The sequence below is a fragment of the Motacilla alba genome, chromosome 2 (assembly GCF_015832195.1).
Source record: "Motacilla alba alba isolate MOTALB_02 chromosome 2, Motacilla_alba_V1.0_pri, whole genome shotgun sequence".
Classification (NCBI taxonomy): Eukaryota; Metazoa; Chordata; class Aves; order Passeriformes; family Motacillidae; genus Motacilla; species Motacilla alba.
In genome coordinates, this window is record NC_052017.1 from 10,723,335 (window position 1) to 10,748,411 (window position 25,077).

Here is a 25,077-nt window from a genome sequence, read left to right on the forward strand (position 1 = left end):
TTATAAACTTTTTTAAAGGGATCAGGATAAATACACATTTAAAATACTGCGGACTAATGTTAGGTATTTGGGAGTTAAGCTGTGCAGACACAAGTGCATCATGCCTTAGATGGTGCAGACAGTGCTGCAGAAACCAAAGCTACACGTGGCCTTTGGGCTAGAATTCCTCAGTGAGCTGCCAACCTGGAGCAAGATGCAATGCTGGTGTAAAACTTTGGGCATTCTTCAAGATACGTGAGAGATGATACACTGAATGGCAGAATCAAAGAGTGAATCACAGAATCATAGGATGGTTTGGGTTGGAAGGGACATGAATGATCATCTCATTCCAATTCCACTGCCATGGGTGGGGACACCTTCCACTATCCCAGGTTGCTCAAAGACCCATCCAACCAGGCCTTGAACACCGCAGGGATGGGGCAGCACAGCTTCTCTGGGCAGCCTGTTCCACTGCCTCACCACTCTCACAGTGAAGAATTTCTCCCTGATATTTAAACTGAATCCACTATCTTGAAACTGTTATCACTCATCCTATCCCTATGCTCCCTGATAAAGAATCCCTACCTGCCTTTTCTGTAAGCTCCCTCCAAGTACTGCAAGGTGCTATAAGGTCTCTTCAGAACCTTCTCTTCTCCAGGCTGAAAAACCCCAACTCTCTCAGCCTGTTCTTACACAGGAGGTGCTCCAGCTCGCTGATCATGTTCATGACCCTCTTCTGGATTTGCTTGAGCACATCCACATCTTGCTTTTGCTGGGGTTCCAGAGCTGAACATAGCACTACTGATGGGATCTCACGAAAGGAGAGTAGAAAGGCAGAATCACCTTCCTTGACCTTCTTGCCATGCTTCTTTTGATGCAGACCCGGCTGTGGTTGGGCACCTCCTTGAAATCATACATAAATATTGTTATTTTAGGAATGGCTCACTTACTAAACTGAGAGACTAGATTTAAAGAACTATACTGAATTCCCTGTTTCTTTTTTACAAACAACCCCAAATTGAAAATACAATCTATGTGAGTGTAAAATAAGACAATTCCTTCAGAAGTGAGGGCAAAAGCTTGGGATTTCTCATCAAAACTGAATCCAAATAATTTTTAGAACAGAATGTCATACTGAGGGGTAAAATTAAAATGATTGATTTCACTGATTGTCAAATAAATTCAAATGCCTTCTACAGTACCACTAATAGGGTCTAATACCACTTGTACTCCTCCAGAGACTGCCTTTTCCCATTTTAAAAAAGAATCTAGTCAGCTTCTAGTTAATCCAAAATTTTGCCATCTCCAAACAAGTACAACATAATTTCTGCTTTCCACGGTACCTCACATAAAGTGCACGTGCTACCTTGAACCCTGTCTTAGGTCAGCCACTGTCGACTTCTACCTAGGGACCGGTCTAATTCTACAACAAAGCTGCCCTGTAGGAAATTATGCCCCTCGTTCTTTTTGACATCTGCCTGTGCCTTTCTGTGTTTCATAGCAAATGACAGACTAAGAGAAGTGTTCTCATTGCTTTCCTGACCACTCACAGCCTAGAGCACCTGAATTGAACTTAACACTGTGTGAGATGCACAGAGGGCCTTGTCGTTTTCCACTTACTAGAGTATGACCTCCTGAAATAACTAATTTCTCCCACTTTCTGTTAATTATGAGGCTTCCAGTTGCTACTACAGTATTTTGCCTGGGGACAGAGAAGAGATATCCTTAGCTCAGCATGCAATGGGGAATTTGACTTTGTTAAATGCAAAAGAATGGGAATTTTTTTTCCTCTTAGTTTAGTAAAAAATAGCAAAGCCTAAGGTATGTCATGTCTGTATGGATCCAAACTGAATCTAAGGCATGTCTTGAAAGAAGAGTGTTTAGAGGTCAAGTATTTAAAATACCTTAAATCTTCTTATGCTAACTTGTTATGTTAGTTGACTTTGTTATTGCTGATGTGTTTTTTTTTAAATTTTATTTTTATTTTGAAGCCTAGGGTGGTTTATGAAAGGAGGGCATTGAATGGACAAGGAAGACACCAAAAGGCTTCCCACATCCTGCAGCAAGTCCAGACTATAACCCAAACAGAACTTGTGATCTGAGACTGGGACTGTTCACAAGACTCTAGAAAGAATCTAAAACAAATGCACTAAAAAATAATGGTTCCTCAAATGCTGTAATGATAGATGCAGAATTTTAACATGAACTAGTTTTAGATACACATAAAAATGGTCTCCTTCAAGTATTATTAGGAAATGGCTACAAAAAAAATGAGTGACTTAAGGTGCAGGATATGAAGGAAATCTGTGTGCTTTTTTTGTGTGAAGCTGAACAACTTTTTCACCCTTTCTGAAGGGATTTGAAAGCTTTTTACTCTTTCAGGAAAGATGTGAAAGCATAGTCTATGCCTTAAATAAAAGCTGAAAAGCAAATAAAAAGAATCCTGATTCCTTCTCTTCTCACTCATCACTTTCCAGGGCCCTCTATGAGAAATACTAAAAGGATTGTTTCTTAACTACATGAAAAATTTTAATATTATTAAAAAACTGTAAAAGGTAAATTAAAGAAATGCAATGGGATTTATGTGTGTGCACATGTTTACATACTTTGATCTGCTTCAATAAACAGCCTTATGCTGGTAGCAGCACATAAAATAATATTCTCCCTGTCTTTATCTTATAATCACCACCCAGCATTCCTCATGCCACTAATGATCCCCTCAGGCAGGCACCTGGCCATGGAAATTAATAGGAACCAAACCAGCAAGTCACAGCTCAAGTAGAATTGCAGAGGCCAGAGCAAATCATGGCATACTCAACTATCTGGTAAACACTTCAAGAGTTAAATGGGAATCATGACAGGACTGCATGAAGCCCACTGTCAGCATCTCCTGAGTGCTTAATAGTTGATCTGAAGCTAAACAAGTACACAAGATATATTTTTTTCTCATGTTCCAGTTCATTTGAACTTTAATCATTTAGAAATGGGAGTTTCAAAACCAGGATGTGAGTTATTTAACACACTTTATAGGAACATCCCCATGACGTAGGGCTTTACTTTCTGCAATGTTTCTTTACCGATTTTCCTTTTCCTAATTTCTCCTCTGACATCCTCTTCCAGTAATGCTCAACCAGCCATTCACTTTTATTAGTAAAGCTAAAATGAATGACACTAATGTGAACAGCATAAAACCTACATTGACCTACTTTTATTAAATAAAGGAGAATAGGCCTGATAGATTGTCCATTTTACTCTTCCATTGAAAATTACTGATATTTCTTGCCATGATCTATATATACAGGTTATGCTTAACTCTGTTTGAAAGCAACACAAATATAATACACAATATGTTCTTATTCATGCTCTGTTCTGAATTACCAGCATTCAAGAAATAACCAAAATAGGTGGTTCCAAAAATTGGAAAGGGAAAGGAAAAAAATGGAACAAGGCAACAGATCACCAGCTTGACACAATTAAATGCCACCAATGATGTCAATATAACCCAATGGCCTTTTTTAAGAGAATGAAATACCCTCAGGCATTTTTCTGCTCAGGTGATTTTTGCTTGTTTCTCCTCTTCACTCTGTCCAATTTTAAAGGTCCAATCCTGACTGAACTGCTGAGCATTCCTCTTTAGCACTGGTTTTGGCAGAATAGAAATGCCCTTTAACCACCTCACTAAGGCTTGCCAAGAATCACAGAGTTAGGCCAAATAATTAATTGCTGTCTGACAAGACCTAATGTCACAGAAGTAGCCTTTGGATGTTCACCTGTAGGCTGCACACTCAGCTTCTGCAATGCCTAAAAGTAACACCGAATGCCATAGGAACATTGCTATTTCTTTCACAACAGCCATTGGAATATTGCTATTTCTTTCACAACTGCAACCAGGAGATCCCAAATCAGATCAGGATCACATCATCCCAGGCATAATTTAATGGTTCCTAAAGGGCTCAGAGCACTAAGAGATTAGAAATAACAGTGATGGCAGTCACTCTGTCTGTCCTGGCAGACCCAGTGTAGAGGGGAGGAGAGCAGATTGCCACAGTCACACAAACAACAGAAGCGGAGCCACAAATCAAGCTTGGGGTTCCTGAATTTAACAAAGTCATCTTTCTAATGAACTTTGCAAGCAAACGAGACACATGTGCAACTACCCAACTGGTTCTACTGCATTTCGTAAGATGAAATTTAAGAGCAAAATACAAAAGATCTGTTCTGAAAAAATCTGCCCTAAAAAACCCAGTCTGAGGTACCAAGAAAAATCAACACTTACTACCTACAGCTTTGGGGGAAAAAAAAGTCAAGCTAGTGTTCACAGATTATTATTTTTTAATAGTTCTGGCCTCAAAGCAGTAGCTCACATTCTCAATATTATAGGGAAGGAGGAAAGCAGAAACATATCAATCACTCCACAAAGAGGCTTGTCAGGGAGTGGGTATTTTTCTTTTGTAGCATTTTCTTCTCAGCAGCTGCCCACGTACAGTCTATCAGGAGATATCTCAGGTGTCCATCAGAATATTCTTCTGCATTCTTTCTACTGTTGGTGCTTGAGCTTAATTTATTTGTCAAGTGCTCCTTTGGGAGTAGGACTGGTTGGGGGGAACAGGGAGAAATGTGTTAGTTTCATCATGATACTGGCCCATCTCCCTGCTTTCTGTCAGCCTGCAAATATTTACATCAGACCTGCTGGATTACTGCATCTTTTAGGATTTTTTTTTTTGCAATTAATTCAGTCTCAATATTCTTCTCATTTCCATACCTTTCAAATGTCATTTCATCTCTTTTGATCTGCTTCCATTTCTTTTCTCCCTTCTCCCTCTTTGCTTTCATGCTCTTTCAGAATTTTGAAATGGATTTTGTTAGTTGATAGAAGCATTTGAATTGCTTTCAGAGACTGGGCCTTGGAAACATAGTATAGCATCTTGCTTAATCACATTTCTCACCTAGAGCCTGTATAAAAAGGGTGATACATAGGGTGTGAGGTTGCAAAGCTACTAGTGAAGATGAGCTAATGGACCCTGGCCAGCCTTAATTACAGTTTCTAAGCCAAACCCTTTCCTCCTCTGACCATGAGCGTGTCAGCCTATCAGTTTTATAACAGCTGTCAACCTCCTCTCACTAGTTTGTCTTCATCTTTCCTATTTTATGTGTTGACACAGTACCAAAGAGTAATTTCCCTGCAGCCAAGGGGTCCTTCACTCTACAGACAGAACAAAAAGTGCCTCTTCTAGAGGGCACCTGACTCTACCCCAGGAGGGGCCATGTGTGGCAGGAGCCACTGCAAGCCTTGACACCCTGCACTTTTGGGATATGGCAATCTGGCACTTCAAAATATACATGCTTTTGTATGTCCACACACACACACACACATACAAACATATACAGATATACACACCCACCCCACTCCCCCCCTCCAAAAATTTTTTTTAAAAGCCCAAAAAATTCCAAAAAGACCCCAATCCCCCTGAAAAAAACCAGACCAAAACATGAACCTACACTAAAACCAAAGCTCCCCAAACCATCACCACAATAAATCCACTGCTGAAGTGTTGGCACCCAACATGAATTGCCAAAGAAGGCAGAGTGAAAAAACTTCTTTTTTTTATTTCAAACTAGTTGAGGACAGCTTATCAATTGTGTATGTGTTTCCTAGTGGAAAGCTTCCAACCAGCTGTGCAACATGTAAATCAAAATGTGCCTACTTAATAACAAAGGCTTGTTTCCATCAGGATGGATGGATAAATTGCTTTCTGCCTGAGGATAAAGAGGACTGGGCTTTAGGTGTGTAAAAAATGGTAAATACTTCTCTTCTGCTTTTGTTCTTTCCCAGCCAAAAGCATCTTAAGAGAGCCATCTGTTTCATTGCCACAGAAAGAAAAAAAAATAGGGTTACCAGGCTGCCTGTGCTTATTCATCCAATTTTACCTTGAGTTAAATGTTGGAAAACTGTCCCCATTTGAAAGGTTTTAGTTCTGCCACTGGCTATGATAAAGGCTGCTTTTCTATCCACTGCTTGGCTTGTCTGTCTCTGGGTTTTTTATTTCAGCTAGAATTGCAAAAGAAATTACACTATTCTAGAGTAAAATGAATGGGGTTTGCTCATTTTAGTTTATTATCTTCATCTGTTTCTCTCCACTAAAGAAGAGAGAAAAGTCCCACTCATGCTCCTGCCCTCCCCTCACCCCCCAGAGAAAGTGGCAATTGTACCATTAAGCCTGGAGTGCTTTACATATGCAAACACAAACACAGTGCTTACAGCAAAGATCTTTCCTATCCATATGTTCATCTCCTTTCCTTTACCTAAACCAGACGATTACCTCAGCAACTCAGCTGTGTTATTGAGACATTTCAGCGTGAAATTTGTTTTTCCTCACTGAACTTTAAGCGGAATTTCAAGTGCCAAGTCTCCAAAGCCAAGTGGGGCTATTAAGAGATAATTACTAATTATGCTAATTTGAGAAGTTGTGCTATTTCTTTCCCTGGTCATTTTATCTGCAGCTCTCCTGAGAGAACAGTCCCCATTCAATGTTAATAACCTTTCCAGGCTAAGCATTCAATGGAGGACAGTGTGTCCTAAACCCAGGAATATTTTATGGTTAATCTAGATATGTGCCTGTAAATTAGAAAGAGAAGCAAGTTGCACCAATGCTAATGACTTACATTATTAATTTTTTGCAGGAGCAGAAATATCTGATTCCTCTCCATTCATATATTGATATAGCTGATGGTTTTATTTTAAACTGAGTCCTCAGTGACTTGAAATATTCAGTACCCCAACAATATTTCTCAGTGATCATTTTCTAATCCTACCTAATGCAAGCTTCCATAATAATAGATAAAAAAAAAGATGAGATTTGATCTGCATTTTCTAAATGTCTCATTTATTTCTGCCTTATTTATGTACTAGTATGAAACAGATCTTTTCCAAACTCTATATACTTTTTTTTTCTTTTCTTTTTCAAGACAGTGGTTATTGGACTGATTACATCAGTCTGCAGAGTATGCTGAGAGAGTAAGAGACTTTATTATTTCTTAAAGGAAAATAATGACTTTAGGTTTTATGTATAATTCCATCCTTGTTTGGTGGCAATACAAATACAGATATTTGGTGGCAATACAAATATTTTACATTTTTTATCATTTGTGGAGTGGCAGTTATCAGAGTCTTCTGGACTTGGTTGCCTTCCCAGTGCAGAGCTGCTAGGACAGCCCTCGGGAGGGGTTGCTAAAATCCTGTTTCTCTTGCTCCTTGGAATGGATCTCCCTGGTAAGAACACATGGTCACAGACATTGTCCAAGATCAGAGCACTCTCCATCAAGAGCCTGTGGCTGCTCTGACGTGGCCTTGAGGGCCCATCCCTGCAATACCTCCCTTTGGATGGGAGGCATGCACAACTAAGGGCAGCTCCTGGTAAGGCTGCAAGGCCACCCTCTGTCTGCCAGCACAGCATGAACCCCAGAAACACTCAGGACAGGTCATCAACACCTGGAAGCAGACACAAAACACACCACACTGGAGAGGGCAGAGCAGGGCACCTGCAGGCAGGGGAAGACTGTCCCCTGCCCTTGAACCAGCCCTAATGGGAACAGGGGCCGTGTTTCCACAGCAAATGAACTCCATTCCTCACTGGAGTTCATCATCCTGCTGGACAGTTTTCTAAGTGGCATTGGCAGGGTGTTCAATGAGCAGGGTACCTCCGAACTCCTTGTCCACAGCCACTGCTGCTGACCCAGCTGTCCTTGCCTGTGTCCCCAGGGATGCTGGCAGGGAGTCACACAGCAGGACAGGAGCTTTGGCCTTGCAGGGCAGGGGTTCCAGCATCACAGGCAGCTGCAGCTCCTTCCCAATGCTTGCCAGCTTGCTTAGCCATCTCTGCCACCCTGGCTGTGGCCAGGTCGAATTTCTCCAAAATCCCTTCACTGCCGCCTGATGGCACCAGCTGGAACCTCCTCTGAAGGCCAGGCCCTGTCTTTGCTGCACATCAGGGCTCCAGGAGAACATTTTCAGCAGAGATGACCTCTGTGAACACCAGCTGCAGATGCTCTGACAGGAGGGCAATGCTGGTGTGCTGCTGCACCAGGGCTCACACCAGCAGCTGGGCTTAGAGGCTCCAGAGCTCCAAAGGAGAGGGCAGAAAACAGGAGACATCCAAAATATCTTTGTGGGAATTGAGCTTATATTCTGTGGGGATTTTTTGCATTTTGCAGCATCTAGATGCAAACTGAGCTAAGTTCTCCTTCATGCAACCAAAATAAAAATAGGACGGAGTGACAAAAAAACCAAAGGTTAGCAGCTTCTACTTTAGTTTTTCACTATTTTAAACTCATATATGCACCTAAAATCAATAAATGCATTTTTTATAAAGGCAGAGAATGTAAATATTCAAAATCTCAGGTTGCACCTATTTCTGGAAAACGTAATGCACAGCCTGCAGACTCCAGTTCAGTACTCCCAACGTGGGAGTGGGAGGACTGCGTTCACATGAGACATGAATTAGGGCCTAAAAATATGTCCTAGTAATAAAGGAGAAGCTAATTTTAACTTTCAGCATTGCCAGTTTCAGAACAGAGCTTCATTTAGAGGAAATCCATTTTGCAAGTGTGGGAACCTGCCCCCAAAGCTCAGAAAATCATCAGGTAAGACACAGGTCTTCCCTGCTGACAGGGCTGGGGGGACCAACAGCCCATGACACTCCTACCATTCCTCCAGGAGACGTAGAAGACCCATGGCTGTGTGACGTCCTATAACTGCAGCTCTCACAGGTCTGTGTGAGCACATCCAGCAGAACTGGAGCTGCTTGGACCATCCTGATCCCAACCCTTTAACAGCTCTCTAGCACACACTAAACTGAAGGCCCTGACTTGCTCCTGGACAGACACACACACATTTCATAGACTTCTTCATAAAACAGAGTTTTCTTCCCATGGAAAGGATGTGCAGAAGGTGACACAGGCATGGGTCTCAGGTTCAAGTATCACATCAGCTCTCCTACCAGAGCACAGGCTGTTGTAGGTGGGGTCTTGCAGCTCCCTTAAGTCCTATCAACTCTTGAGCCATCTTCTGAAGAAACACTTGACCCAAAATTCAGCCTCACCTGCTTCTTGCTGATACACTACTGATCAAAGACACCAGCTAAGGGCAACAGCCAGATTCCACCTGTGTGAGAAGAGAGCAATGCATCTGAGCAATGCAAAGCTGTAAGTGAAAAAACACCTGCAAAAGAGATCTCTAAAAACAGAGGCAGTCAGAACAGGAATATGCCATTTCTCCTGAAAGGCCTCCTGGAATATTTAAAAGTAGTTCTTCATGGGAAAAGAAATGAGTGCTTGAGACTATTTCAAAATGCAATAGAGCTCTGTGGTCTCAGCCACACTTGCTCTGTGCTCCATGGGAAACTGGCAGACTGGAGCCACAGCCCCAGAAAGATGCCTCACATTGCCACTTCTAGCCGAAATGCAGCTTTCTGTACATGTTATTTCTTATCCATGTTTAAAATTACTTTTTAATCAAATACATACAAAGACCACAGAGCGTTCTGAAAGAAATAAAAAAAAAAAACAAACAAAAACAAAAACAAAACCCAGTTGAAGAAGTAATGGGCATGAGCTGTTTTCTTTTCTCCTATAATTCCAGAATGAAAATATTTTGAAATATGTTATATTACAGCATCATTCCAAAACCTGTACTAATGCTATTGCAATGTGTTTGGAGCTGCTGCAGATTTTGGAAGGCTTAGCTAGCATGAATAACAGAAAAGTGTATTTGCAAGAGACATCAGCAGCTGGGTGGCACCACCTAATTAAGATAAGAAATGATGTATGGGAGAGCCCAAATACACCCCATGGCCCAGTTCCGGCCAAAGACAACTCAGTTTCTTGGGTGGACATGACACAGGGGTGCCAGCTGCAGCAGAAAGGAGAAGCAAACTCAATTCTGCATAAATTATGTGACACTCGGAGACAGATAGTTCCTTTTGGAGAAAAAAAAACCCCTCTGTGTGATGCTACCTGGTGTTTGAGATTGTGACTAGGACAGTAGGAGGGATGAGCAAAGAAATTATTTTATTCACCACTCTTCTACCTGTGCTGACAAATGTACAATGTGTTGGGAAAATTTCCACTATCTCTTCATGCTGTGAGTCAGTGAGGGGGAAGAGAAAGCTTGCCATCCCAAGATTTCCAGCTGGAAATGGGTAATGACAAACAGGTACTTGATCCCTCAAAATCTTAACCTCAACTATATTACAAAAAAGCAAGCAAGTAAGTGCAGCAGGGAAAATTGCTCCCTGCAGAAGCTATGAATAGACAGGCTTCACATGGAAATCTTGACAAGGAGCTGAGGGAAGCTCAGACCTGAGCTTCTGAAGGAGGATGGTCCTTTCACTGTCACCAGCAGCTGGTACAGCTGCAGGTCCCTTAATGGGATTTTCTGAAAAGCACAGATCTTGGCATCTGACAACTGAATGAAAATGTTGGATTTGTTTGCTTACTCCAAGTATACAAATATGTGTATATTTCTATCCCACATCTTTGCAAAGAAAATTGTGCAAACATAAACTGATGAAAGCTCTGCAAAAGAAACAATTCATCTATCATTGTCTGATTCCACCCAAAGTTTCTTTAAGCTGATTCTTGAAAAAAATGGACATCTGAGGTCCAAAATTCTACAAAAAAAACCCCACAAGTTGTGAACTCCTTGATTTCTGTATTTCCCCATGGCTCATCTGCATGGATTTATTTTCAGGCTAAGAGCCCAGATAATGCAGAACATAACATTTCACCCTTAAACCCCACAGTTATAATAAAGAACAAACAATAATCATGATGGGTACAAGATGCAAAGAGATTAAATACAAGGCAGATGTTCAATCTTGTCTTTTCAGCTGAGATTATGAATGGTCTGAGCCTAAGAGAAAAATTCAGAGCCTGAAAGTGAACGTTTGCTAATTAATCAGTTATAATGGTATAGGGGATTACAGAGCACAATTAAAACACACTGAAAACAAGAATGACAAAGGAGGATGGCGAACGGGGTATGGAAGCAGCTCTGTCAACAGAGAAACATCTCTACACAAGCAGCTGAAAATGATGCAGCTCATAAAAAACTTGTGCTTAAGAATTAAAATCCAACTACAACAACAAAAAACCAATATTATAAATTAAATTAATTCCTGGAAATTTGTTCCAATGTTTATTTAAAAAAAATACAGGGTAGGATTCAAGCTCCTTATGAAGCCTAGGACAAAGCTTCCATTGAGTCCAGCCCTTTATAGTAATATGAATGTACATTAATACAGGCATTGCTGGAGCACATATTGGCACATTAATATGCACAGTACAAGAGAGTCTGTGCTTAAGTACATAAATAGAAATTGAATATAAACATATGCGTTCATAACTTTGAAGTCCCATTCGTAACAAAACAGCGTAGAGAAATTATTAGCATTTTTACATGATGATTTCTGCCTAAGTCAGACACTGAAGTGCTACTGATACTTAAAAGGCATTCAACAGATGGGGAGTCTAGACTGATAACTTCTGTGCTAGGCAGGTGTATTTTTAAACCTCCTTTAACATTAAATTCTCATGCTGTCCTGTAGGGATGAATTAAGGTGCTTTCCTGAGTGTGCAGTTTTAACTTCCTTGTTTACTTTGTTGAACTAATTTGGCAGTGATCCACCCCTGATAGTGCCAGTTATCATGACCCCAATCCCCATGAAAATTATCATCAAGACCAAACTGTGCTGAAGACAGTGTCACCTCCCATATGAGAATGTCCTATGAGATGCAGGTCCCATAAGCTGTAGGGCCTGGTGCTCCTCAAAAGCACAGATTCCCATGTAATGGGGTAGGATTGGGCTCCTATATTCTTCCTCTTGATTCTGCTCTCAATCTTTCACTTTTTTCTAGTGGAAACAAAAAGGGAAATTGTGCTTTAGTTTGCAACTTCTCAACAACGTTGATGAATGCATATTTGCTGTAATATTATCTACTCCACTGAAATTAATGGATAACTTTAATGGATGAAAGTGGACATGATACAAGTGAGGATAGAAAAAGAATAATTTCTAGCTCTTTCCTACTTTTGGAAAATGAACGCAATAAAGTGATATCCTGTTAGAAATACTTTTGCTTACCATTTATGCAATTTTAAGCTGCATTACAAAGGTACCATTTAGTTGTGTGGTTCATTGCTTGCCCTTGAGAGACCTGCATTTGTTCAAAGTATGAACTTATTCTAGATTTAAAATTTTAAGAGCAAACTAATGTAAAAACATAATGAAATCACCTTCAAATCTGCTTACGTTCTCACTTCCCATACAAAATTATTTTCATCACAAAAATAATCGCCCAAATTTGTCTGAGATTATTCCAGCAAATCCCATGCCCAACAAATCCTAAAACATGCTCCACCTGTTAGTGAAACTATCATAGTAATTGTCTGGGCTTTTATCTAATGAATATGCATTACAGCAGTCAAAACAAATTCTATCTTAATCTTTATTACTGGGGAAAGTTTCTGAAACAAGCTGTTGCAGAGAAATTTATATAATATGTTGTCAACATTCAGCAAAGACAAGCTGTCTGCCAGAAAGGGCTGATGGAAACAGTTTCCTACATTTGGTCAGGGAGATGTTTTTGTGCTACCCTTAAGCCACACTTTTATCCCAAGGTGTGCTGAGAGCATCCCCATGCCCTGGTGCCTTTAGAGTGCTTGCCCACCTGTACTGCACCTCCCTGCAAAGCCTGAGCTGATCATGACCAAGAAGTCTCTTTTTGCCATGTGGATTTCTGTGAGTCATCATCTCTTCTACAACGTGCAAACTCACTGACACCTGTTGGGGAAATGACTGATGGAAATTCAGCTGTCTGCCTGCACAAGGGCTGCGCGTTACTGCACCTGCACGCAGGTGTGTGCCTGACACCAGCAGTGCAACAGGATGGTATGGGGCAAACCAGCAACAGGAAAGGTACTGGGAACCAAGATTAACGAGGTTTTTAAAATTAACCAAGATTAACAAGATTTGTAAAATTAACCAAGATTAACAAGCCACTCTTACCAATCAACTGCCTGCCTATGACGCTCACATTGCTTTTGCTACAATGGCCATTAAGAAGTCTCAGCCTCTTGACTTTTTGCTGTCTCCCTTTTCTGCCTAAAGAGCACAGGAAGCAACTTTATGTGCCAGCATCAGAGAAACATCTACACAGCTCAGGAACTTGTAGCAAGATCAGTTTAGATATGCTGAAACAGAATAAGCCCTAAGAAACATATGCTGTAAGAAGGTGCATTATGAATTTTTTTGTATATAGAAAGTCTTTAGGAAAATAATAGTAACTTCTTATCCAGTTTCTGATTCCACAAAGAAACCTAAGCACCAGCACATTTGTATGCAGATCTTGTTACTTATTATTTACTGCTTTTCTGAGCAGCAATGGAATGACTGAAGAAGTGATTTTGCTGAACCAAGGCCATATGTTACCCCAAAGACCTTTGATGATATATTGGTCCTCTCCAGGCACCAATCTCATATATACTTTCCTTTTCATAATTTGTATGAATAGCAGCTGCTTCAGTAGGTGAGGATACAAACAAGGGATGTAAGATAGTAAAAAGAAGGGGAGGAAAGAGATGGGTGTTTTGGTAAATAAGAAACAAATTGAAGAAGTGCAAATATGTGGATTTTCAAGGTTACATACACTTTTATTTAGGAGTGATTTTTTGGAACATTTGTGATTATCTTTATTGAGATGGCTTCTGTACTGCTTAATTCATTCTCCTGTTAAAACAGCACTCTGCACGACCCAAACCAGTGTAATTGGTTGCTGCTTGGTTTCAGTTAATTTCAGAGACAACTGTTTTGAGGCAAAATTAAGATAATTATGCATGAGGAATAGATTTTTAAATTATTTTTTAACTTTATAAATTACTTTCCTGGACTCAGAAATGAGTGCTTAATTCTTTTTTCATCTTAAGATGTATCTGCCACAGTGTCAAAGAATTATTGTCAAAGACTAGAGTGAATTTAGAGTGATTTTAGCTAAAGTGGAATAGTCTTCTGGTCTTCTGAAGAGCTTGTGCATAAATGAAATTGATGAACTACAGTCAAGGTACAAATGTAGGGACGGTTACTATGATTTTAATGGAAATGGAATTGATGAAATTTAGAAATTAGTATTTAATCCTTGTGAAATTAAGTGATTCATCTAAAAGGATAAAACACATTTAAAAACAAAAGTACTCTGTAACAGTTGCAATGAATTCCATAAGCAAATTCTTGCAGCATCTGAAGGAGGTAATGTATATTACAAAACTGGAGTTATTGTGGTTATTCTGCAGACTTGTCCACAATGTGCTGCATAATACTGAAGAAAGAGCTGCCCTTTAAATGTAAACTTTGCTACCTAGAAACCTCACCCTCAGCACTTATAACAAACCATTCTGGGAGAAACAGAAGCTGAAGAACAAATGTGATTTAACACCACAGAAGAACCAGATCCCACGCCTTTGTCAAACACAAAACAGATAAGTAAACACGAAGCCCTCTTCTTTCCAGCAGCAGCAGGCGGGACTGCTTTGCCATGCCCAGCTCCGGCTGCCCTGCAGGCAGGGACTGCCCTCTCCTGCCTGGCAGCCCCGGTGCCCCGCCGGCCTGCAGCTGGCACACGGCTCACCTTGGGAGCAGCAGCTCCTGGGGACAGCCGTGACAGACCCCGGCAGTGACAGACCCCGACAGTGACAGACCCCGACAGTGACATCCAGCTGCAGCTGGGACACAGCCACGGCAAGGACTGCTACAAACCGGAGCCAGGTTCCTTGGACAATTGAAAGTGGAGCCACAGACTCCTGCATTCCTACCTCTTGCTAATGAATTCTGCAAGAGATTAACTGCTCTGACTCAGTTTCCCTCCCGTAAACTGGGTGAATACGGCCTGTCTGCCTGTGAGAGTTAATAACTTTCCACAAGCAGTTTGAGACTGTACCCAGCATGATTACACTGATGCATTTTTATTAACTCTGGGCAGTAAGAATCCTTGCTGTCTGGGATGAGTTGGAAACAGCTGAAGAGAAGCATGATCTTACCATTGTCAGGGAAAAATAGTCCAATGTGCCTTACATCACAAAAGCACAAATTTAATAAGGAATTCAGTGTTAGCCTTCAGGAAAATCTGACAGAACATCTTTGTCTATGGCTTCTTACCACATTTAAGCAGACTGTAGCACTTGCTTAAAAATGTGCCTGGGTTAACCAATCTATAAAGCAGTGTTCTGTTAAACTACTTCTGTTACAAACCAGACTTCTAACTGCAAAAGACTATTTCATTTCTGACTACTCAAAAACTGTATATATTTTTAAATTCCCAGGTTTTTTTGACACCTAATAACCATCACCTGGTAACTGGTCCTGTTAAGTAACTTACTGCCCATTTTTACCTTGCAGTTTTACACTTTGTGCTGTAACATGAAAAGATTTCAAAATTCTCTTTTTTTAATAAAATGAATTGCAGAAATAAAGTCTTCTTTTAAAAGAATGTAAGATGGTACAAGTTAATCTAGAAAAACTAGTTTTTGACTTGTTCTGGCAGAACTAAAATGCTTCACATTTATCCTTGAACACTCTTGTATATTCCCTCTTCTTGTGTAGAAATTTTAAAGGATTTGCACAGTCAGTTTTATTAAAAAAAAAAAAACCAAAAACCAACAAAACAAACAACCCACCAAAAAACCACAGCATCAAATGTCTTGTGCTTATGGATTCCAATTAAAGGCACAAAAAGTCCTCTTTGTGGGCACAGCACCAGTTAAAGCAATTCTCTGTTATGCAACTGTAAAAACTGATCATTATAAACACGAATTGCAAACAAGTCAAGTATCTTGATTTTAGAAACAACAGATTTTACAACAGACACGCATCAGATGCTTTAGCATAAATAAATGATAAACACAGGTCAATCAATAATCTTTGAAGCAGTTGCAAGTGGAAGAAACCTGCTGTCAGTGGTATTAAAGAACATTCCCTTTTTGTACTGTTTCTTTTAAACTCCTAAATCCACAAGCAGCAAGAGCTGAGCTCCACTTTAATTACTGCACTGCTCAACAATGAGGCACCGCCGACCACTGCAGCCTGCTTCCCAAAATCCCCATTAATATGGACATGTAAATAGCAATTCATGATTGACAAGAAGAAGGGAAATTACAACCTGGAAATCAGCTAATGAAAGTTAATTTTGGGTAAGTTTTGTTCAGGAAGCCCTGGGCATTTTGTCTGGTGGTTTGCAGCAGGGCTACTGGCATGGATGCAATGCAGAGCACGAGCTCAAAGTTGGCTTCTGCTCTGTTAGTCCTTCTGTAGGATTCAGCTGGAGAAAGATCAGCTCACAAAGAAACTTAAGAACAAATCCACCTTTTGGTAAAGATTTGGGGTTTCCTGGCATGAGTATTATGGGTTTCTGCACACACACCTGACTTCACCATGCTGAATTACTTAGCTACTCAAAAAACATACCTACACAAATGGAACATAGAAATATTCTAAAAAGTCTGGCTTATAAGAAGTGTCTTTCACTTCTTTATTTCTCACTCTAAAACCAAAAAAAAAACCATAATCCTTGTGGAGTTGTGCTTTTGTGATTTGTCTATAAGACGACTATTATTGCATAGAGAAAGATCACACACAAATACTATGAGAATTTTTATACATACATTTTTAAAATTACAAACTCATACAGTCTGGATGGATGAATGTTAAAAAAAACCAAATTATAAAAGAGTATTTTATTTTTACATCACTAAACAAAATACTTCAATGGAATATAAAAATTCTTCATATAATTTTAACTCTAAAGGCTTTATGACCCTTTGTCTCATATAACCTGGAGTTTATTACAGTCATTCACTTCATACAGCTAGACAACTATATTTCACACAAAAATGTATATATGTACCTGTATATTAAGGCACAGATACATATGTACTTAAAACACAATTCTGCAACCCTGACTGATACTGAGAAGTTTCAATTTCAATTTTACTCTGAGTAGGGGCAGCAGAATTAGGCCTTATACAAAGGTAACACATTATTACAGTTGTCTTGAAAGCCATCATTTTACATTTGTTAAATCCCACTATTTAAGGAATAAATAGCCATTTCACAGTCTCTGAGAAGTGGCAAGAAGCAAGCAATTGCATAAAATCAGTTGTGTGTAAATCCCTAAGAAGATGGAGATAAAATATCTGTCAAATTCTACTTATTTCTTCCCACACTTCCCAGCAGCTTTGACTCTTCACGCTGATGTTTCATTAGCATTTGGAGAAAGGTGATTTTGTTAATAATTCTGAGCACCATTTCTCTTGCAAGGAACAAAAAATGGGGGAAAAAAAGTCACACTTTAGCACAAAGTATTTTGCTGAGATCTACTTATTGCTCGTTGCTCATTCCAGGCTTGCACAAAAAATGCCACCAGCACATAGTGCAGGTTTCAGAAACAGCACTCACAAGTGGCACAGCTCCAAAATCAGACTCAGTAGTTGGTTTAGCATTGAGACCAAATCTGAACCCAGCAGAAACACTTTCAAAAATACAGATTAGGTTGCAGGGGTAATCCCCTATGACACAATATTCATCTGATGACGATGCACTGGCAGTCATGCCAGTACCTGTGGGGTTTTTCTGCTTAACAAATTATCTTGTATTTGTAAAATTTGTTTTCATCCCCTTTTATTTCACCCTTTTGTTTCTTTTTTCCAAGAGAATAAGAAATGGGTGGGGTGAATTAATTTTATTGTAATCGTCCTAACCTCAGTACAGAATCAAAGTAAGAGACTACGAATCAGTCTCAATTTAGGTCTCTTTTTACAAACACCACAAAGGGCATTGAGTAGGAACAGAGCGGAAGGCGACTTAAAAAGCTGTCAGGAAAATTCCAGGGAAATGTGCCTGCCTCCTTCCCAGCTGTGCTGCTGGTTTGGGGAGCACAGGGCAGAGGGACGTGCATCGCCACCGCCGCGAAGCCGCACAGAAAGGCGCCTCCTGAACCGCTGCCACGCCACGGCCTCCGCTGGGGAAACGCGAGAGTGCAAAAAGCCTCACAGTCAGCAGGAGCGATTAAACTGCCTACAAATCACCTTTCCACCTAATCCAAGCAAGTCAGGAGTCAGATAATTTCCTGAAAAAGAGGATTCTTATCTCATATTAAAAAAATGAAATCCTTCTTAATGTATCCTACCCAAAGCCTAGAGTCACTGAATTGAGCATCAAACTCAGCAGCGCGAGTCTCAGCTGAGCTAATCAAATACCTCAAACTCCCTACAAATAAGTTTTGTTTTTCCATATCTTGAATGAACAAAATTCCCAGGCCAGCTATGTACAGTCTAAACAGAAAAAGTCCTTCCACTCCTGTTAAAAATGCTGAAATTTTCGCTCCTTAAAGGCCTCTGTCTCAGTAAATAAAAAAAGCAGGAATAAATTAGAGTAGCCTGTTTACCTTCTTTATAATCTTTCTTCTTTAATATGATTTTACTGTATCTTTTCTTATGTTTATCTCCAAAGTAAACAATATAAATCTTATCAATTTTCTTCTACCAAAATTTTACACATCTCTAATCCCTTTTGCCATATGTCTCTGAAACCTCACTATTTCTAGTGCACATTTGGGAGCTAGAACAGCCAGAACGAAACAGAATATACTCAGTGAAAATACACCTTTCATTCATTAATGTCACGGTAATATCTTCAATATTAGCCGTCCTGCTCTTTACGCACCGTGCCCTGCTCCGTGCTTCCCTTGTTATCACGCTTAGCTTAGCAGAGATTTTCATTAAACCAGCCATGGCAATGTCCAGTCCTTAGTCCAGAGTGTGTATTGTTGATTCAGGGTCCAAAAATACATCCTCATATTTCAAATGTGCTGTAAGAAGCAAGGAATTTGAGACTGATTGAACAACAATAACTCCATCCATTTAATGCTTTCTGTTAAGGCATTAAATTTGGCTATTTTATGACCCAGGGAGGGCTGCCTATTAGTACGGGTTGACAAGCCGCTTCCACCAGTTAACAAAGCAGTCTTTTTAATATGTTATATATCACAATATGCTGTTAAAACTCCTCCAGGTTGGCTGCTTCGTTTCAAATTCATACAGCGGGGAACAAAGGTCAGCCACAGCAGAAAGGTAAGCGCTTCGTTTTACTATTGAAACTTGCATAATTTGCAGGCTAAACAAGCCTGGTTTACACAGCAGACGTCAAGTTCACCACAGATGCCTTGAGAATGATCTATCCGCTGATGCATATCAGCCTTTTTTGTCTGGATAACTAATCACTTACATGGAAAAAATGGTAAACTGCCTGACAGGTTGTAGAGATAGTTAGCTGTAAACACGGGGATCAATTCACGTTCATTACTACTTGCAAAACCTATACAATACTGGCCAGCAGTAATTCAAAAGCAGTACAATTAACAGAGATCAGACAGATATCCTCATGTTCGCTTTTTTGCAACTTACTAGCCTATAAGGCATGAAAGGAACCCAAGAATACAGTTTGCACAGACCCTTAGTAACTTGGTATTTCACAAGGCAATTTCATCTAACCTTTAATTTTTAGTGCAGCATTTTCCATTTTAGAGTATCGCTTCAGAAAGGGCTGCCTTTAAGTATTTTTCAAAACTCCATTAATACCACTTAAACTGGAACTTGAAAGCAAAGCTCTCACCTTTTGGGAGAATTTTCCTACGCAAGTCACCAAGCAGAACCTACAAAATTTTAAGCAATATGAAATGATTTCCAACAGTAGGGTTCCTTGCCACTAGCTTTACATGCCTGTGTACTGCCCCTGAGGAAAGCAAAACATCTGACAATATCTGTGTTCAAAAAGGTAGAAATTACTATATATGTTATTGCTCATGTAAGACGTGGTCAATATTCATACCAGTGCTTTTTCTACTTATATAATTAATACTTCAAGATGAAGTTGCAGTATTTTGTTCTCTTTGAAAGTAAAATACACCATTCTATTGTCCTCACAATTACATGCTGCTCTCTTTGAAAGTAAAATACACCATTCTATTGTCCTCACAATTACATGCTGTTGCTAGGAAGTTACAACTCTGCTATAACCTAATCGTCTGCTATTTAGATATGGACTCATGAATCCCATATTTTTATTCTAAATTTAAGTTCAGTCATCGTAGCTAATGTCCTTGATGCTATCTCAAATTGCTGTCATTACACGGATCACTAGAAATTGGAGGTAATAGTAAAAAAGAAAAGAAAAAAGAAAGCTACCAAATTAGATGATGGATAAAGGTTTAATCAATTTAATTTTATCACCAAATCCATTCCCTTCCTCTCGAGCTGTCAGGGCACGAGATAAGCGGAACACGTTGTGAAGCACAACACAATCCTTTTGTGGGGAAGGAGTTGTGTCCCTGAACCTCGCCAAGATGAAACACGCTCATTTATTACTTTGGCATTGCAGGATGATGAAGAACCAAGCTGGTTTCCTCCCTTCATCTTCAGCACAATCTTTCTATTTCATTAATTTTTCATAGAATTTCATTTCACAATCATTTTGCCTCTCTCACCCACTTGCTGCCCTTATTTAGTTTATACTGTCAACTTTTATTTCATGCCCCATTGTATCAGCAGTGACTCTGGCCATGGCTTTCTACCACATCAGGGATACCTGATGCCCTCCTGCTTCCAGTAATTCACTCAGTAACCCCATAAGTGGCATTGCAAATAAGGGGTCTTAATTGTTGTCTTACACTGCAAAATGACTCAGAAGGGTTTTCTATCCAATCCCCGATTTCATACTTACTTTCTGTGCGTTGCTTACTAGGAAGTTGCTGGAGGCTGCTGAAGTGTGGCCTTTTTAGTATTATCAGCAAATGGCAACTCTGCTTTTGTTTGGTCTACTTGTAATGACTTAACTGGGAAAAAAAGCCTTGTTTTCAAAATCTATACCACAGGCTATGAAACGGGCACAAGCTGTGTTGAGTTCTGCCAGTACTCTGCCATATTCCAGAGGCCTGAGAAAACACAGGAACCCGCAAACGCTGTAACCGCCTATAAACCCGTAAAAATTTTAAACGGGTTTCTCTAAATCAATAGGCATAATTTTCTCACCTCTGGTCATTTTCTACACACCAATTGGAAAAAAAAAACCCAACAACTCAAAACCGAGCAAATTGAGAGAAATATAAAATATCTACTACTGCTGCCACATGAAATTAGTATGCAGATAATCTGTCAAGCATCCATATTAATTTTTAATTAGATCTTTGAAAAATTAAGATATTTACTTCCCACTGAGAGTTATCATACTGTTTTAAATGACAATGAAAATATTTCTACCTATACTAATTTAACAAATAGGTCTAAGTATACACATTTTAACTTTTTAACACACCACACATTCTGCACAGAGTAAAACTGAATAAAATCACTTTAAGACTAGGTTTGCAATATGATATTCACTGCATAGACATTTATTGTTAAGGCAGGATCTTCTTACTGAAAGGGTTGCTGGATTTCATAAGCAAGAAAATAGGATGCATGCAAATTAATTGGTGGACAATAATATTGTACACGGGAATAATTTTCAGTGTCCTACACTTTTCAGTGCTTGATTTGCATATATGAATATTTGCTCTCTGACTCTTACTGAATGTGTTTTTTATATATATATATATATATATATTTTTAGGCCAAATGCACAAGGAAATTCAGATATTCAGAGAATTCTGTTTGCTTTCCTTGCTTGAACTTGCTTTCTGCCCCTAGGAAACTCCTAAAACAGAGCATCCAGGTAAAAAAGAAATGGCATGAAGTGCTATATCCACACAGACAAATTTATAATTCCCACTAACTAGAGCAAAAACAGGACTGAAAACATGGAAAGTAAAACAGAAGAGATAAGCAACACTGCTAAATAGAGAATAAACACTGTTTCTGCTGGTGTACATTCCTAGATATTTTATTAGGCAATGTGTCAACCTGGTTTTAAGCACAGTTCTATGTAACGTGTAATAAAATATAGTAAGTTGTATAAGTAATTTGTTGAGTCCATTTCCTTAAGGACTGGGGATGTGACAGATAAACTAATTTCCTTACTTTGTCTAATACTCAATTTGAATTTAAGACTATAGTGAATTTTTTTTCCTTCTCGTGTTCATAGGTATTCCTGTGTATGGATGTGTAAACATATCTGTGTAATTACACACTTTAAAGTGGCTACCAAAAGCATTCCTGCTATAAACAACAAGATATGTGCTGGAGAATAGTTCAAAGCAAGTGTCTTTGGTCTAACTCTCTGCAAAGACTTTCTCGCAATCTATTAAACAGATCAAACCTGCATAACAGTGGAGCCGACAATAATTCCCATTTAAAAAAATAGTAATTTAATAGCCTAATAAACATTTTCTTGACTAGTTTCCTGAATAGTCTGTTTGTTAAGCAACACCTCCTTATGAGATACCATAAAAATAAAAGAAAAACAGATGGTCACTAAATAAAAATAAACTATCATAATAGTAAAATCCAAACAGGATTTTATACAGGGCATGCTTTAAGTTACAGGAATTTTTTTGGCCAGCATGATTTTATAGGAATTTGTATTTTTTTGAATGTATACTGTCATTACAAAGAAAGGAAAACCAAAATCACACGGACACAAATCTGTAATTAGTACACTAACGAACTACATTATTTGAAAAGTGGTTACAAATAGCACATTTGGAAGCATAAAAATTAACACTTCAAGTGCACATCCTATTGATGTTGGCCAGTTAAGCACTTTCTAGAATGTGATCCACCTCCAGCTGTGCATTCTACAAATAGCTGTCAGCTACCAAGTTATTGTTGAGCAAGTTTTCATGTTTGTTTATTTTTGGACATTCAACTTCCACCTTGTTTTGGCAAAACAAAGCAAAAAAGGATGCATCAGAAAAGTCTTATTGAAAGACCCTAACTTTCGTCTGCTTTTACAAACAAAATTAAACCAAGTACCTTTTCTCCACTGCATAGATTAATGGTTTACTCTTTTCTCCTGGCCAAGTACAGGTCACTAAAGCTAGGCTAAGTTTGCATTTCCGAAGAAAAACAGTTTTTCTAGAACAAATCAGCCTATAAAAGTCTGCAGAGCACAACTTGATTACGGGGAAGTGTAAAGGATACTGAGTATGAAGGTGCTCCTTTCTCAGAGTTTTAAAATTTATTCTGTAATGCCAAGTAAAAGGCAGCCTTTCTCACCAGGTGTTATAACCTGCTAAAAACCCAGAGTAACAAGTTGAAGTTGCACATCTACTCGAAGTCCTGATATATCTGCCCGTCTGTTGTTTTTGTTTGTGTGCAGGTCACGATTTGTTACTATGATTTTGAATATAGAGAGTTAACACATGAAAGTAAAAACAGTGACAAATGTCAATCAAATGACACAGCCTTGCATTTAGCATTTGGCCCGTTTTTACCAGCCACTATACAAAAGCTGCTTTCGACACCTTCCTAAAAAGTTATCAAATACTGCACTTACTGACTTCAACACAATAATTACGAGACACTTAGCTAATGGCACTTATAAATTAGGTTTTCTAGAATCTGAAGGAGAAGCAGCGCATCAGCCTGAGTGCTAGCTGAGTAAAACTTGTGTGAGTACCACATAGAGATCATAATTACATGTTAGATTATATTTACTGCTTGGGTAAACACTCGGACTTCGCATCTCCGCAGTTGAATGCCTTGCAGCTGGGCATCTCTGGCACTCTGCTCCTCGTATCAGTTTATTTTACTTTAAAGTGCTCACAGCCTGTTAACTTCGTCTTTTTCAGGCAAAACATCAAAAATCAAGCGGCAGTGTGTCATCCCCTCTACAGGAGAAAGCAAGACAGCCTTGCGAAGAGCTGTAATCTAGGGCATATTCCCTGTTCGCAATGACATCCTGGAGCTTCACTTTTCCTGCTTACGGCAATTAGCGCCTTCCCAACCAGGGCTCGCTTACGGACGGGGAAGAGCCCCGAGACAGAAAAACTTGGTGGACCTCGTCTAGAAAAGGAGAGGAGCGGTAGTTTGGAGGTCGCGGCAGCCCCGGGGGGCTCCGCGCCGCGCTCCGCCCGGGCAGCGGCACCTGCTGCCCGCGGGCTGGGCCGGGCTCCGGGCCGCGGCGGGCACCGCGCCCGGGCGGGGCAGGCCGGAGCCCCGGGACGGCCCCGCTGCACCGCGCTGCCCCGGACGGGGCCTGCCGAGCCCCCCTCCCGCCGCACCCCCGTGGGTTCAGCCTCGGGCCGGCACAGCGCAGGGACGGCGGCGAGCTGTGCCCGGCCGCGGGGCCGGCGGCGGCCGCTCCCGTCCCGGCTGGCCCCGAGCGAGGCACCGCCCGGCCCGCCGCGGCCGTCGGGGCAGCGCGGGGCTGGTGCCGGCGAGCGCCGGGCGCTGACAATAGAGCTGCGAGCAGCCGATGCTGTGCAGATGGCAGGCGGACAGAGTGGGAAAAGAAAACAACAAGAAAATTGCATCTCTCTTACCTTTTCTCTTCGATCTCCTCCTCCTCCTTCTCTTGGACTTGCATCTCAGCTGCCCGCTCGGCCCTCCCGACGCCCTGCCGCTGCCCAGGACGGATGTCATGCCGGTACCTCAGCGAGCGGCACCGCGCCAACGTGTTCTCCTCCCGCGGAGTTTCTCCTCGTTCCGGAGGCGGCTTTTATAGGGCGGTGGGTCGGGCCGGCGGGGCTGTGCCGGGGCTGTGCCCGGGCTCCGCTGGGCGCTGCCGCCGCGCAGGGGTCGCGCCTCCGCCCCGACGTGCCGGGCCCGGCCGGGGCGATGCCCGGGGGCGCCACCGCGGCTCTGCCGGCCCCGCGCCCACTTTTTGCACCTCTGCGAGTTGCCGGGCACCGGCCGCTTTGAAGCCGATGGTGCGGGGGTGGGGGGGGGCGAGGGGGGCGGATTTGCTGCTGCAAAGTCTCCCGCAGCCCAATCGCTCCCGCCGCCCGGCGCTGACATCAGCTCCGCCAGCCCTCGCCCCCAAACTCCGCTCCCCCGGGGCTGCCGGCTGTGCCCGGCTCCCGGGAGAAAGCGAGGGAGAATGGCCCCGTAGGGAATAA

The 25,077-nt window shown here is 40.9% G+C and overlaps 1 protein-coding gene across 1 annotated transcript in view; it reads right to left on the bottom strand.

The window, feature by feature from the left end:
- ADARB2 (adenosine deaminase RNA specific B2 (inactive)) overlaps positions 1 to 24,870 on the bottom strand; it is a 305,595-nt gene extending 280,725 nt beyond the window's left edge. Inside the window, exon 1 of the mRNA XM_038130039.1 lies at positions 24,502 to 24,870. Coding sequence (XP_037985967.1) covers positions 24,502 to 24,601 — 100 coding nt within the window. The 5' untranslated portion in view covers positions 24,602 to 24,870. The remainder of the gene's footprint in view (positions 1 to 24,501) is intronic.
- Positions 24,871 to 25,077: the final 207 nt, after the last annotated feature.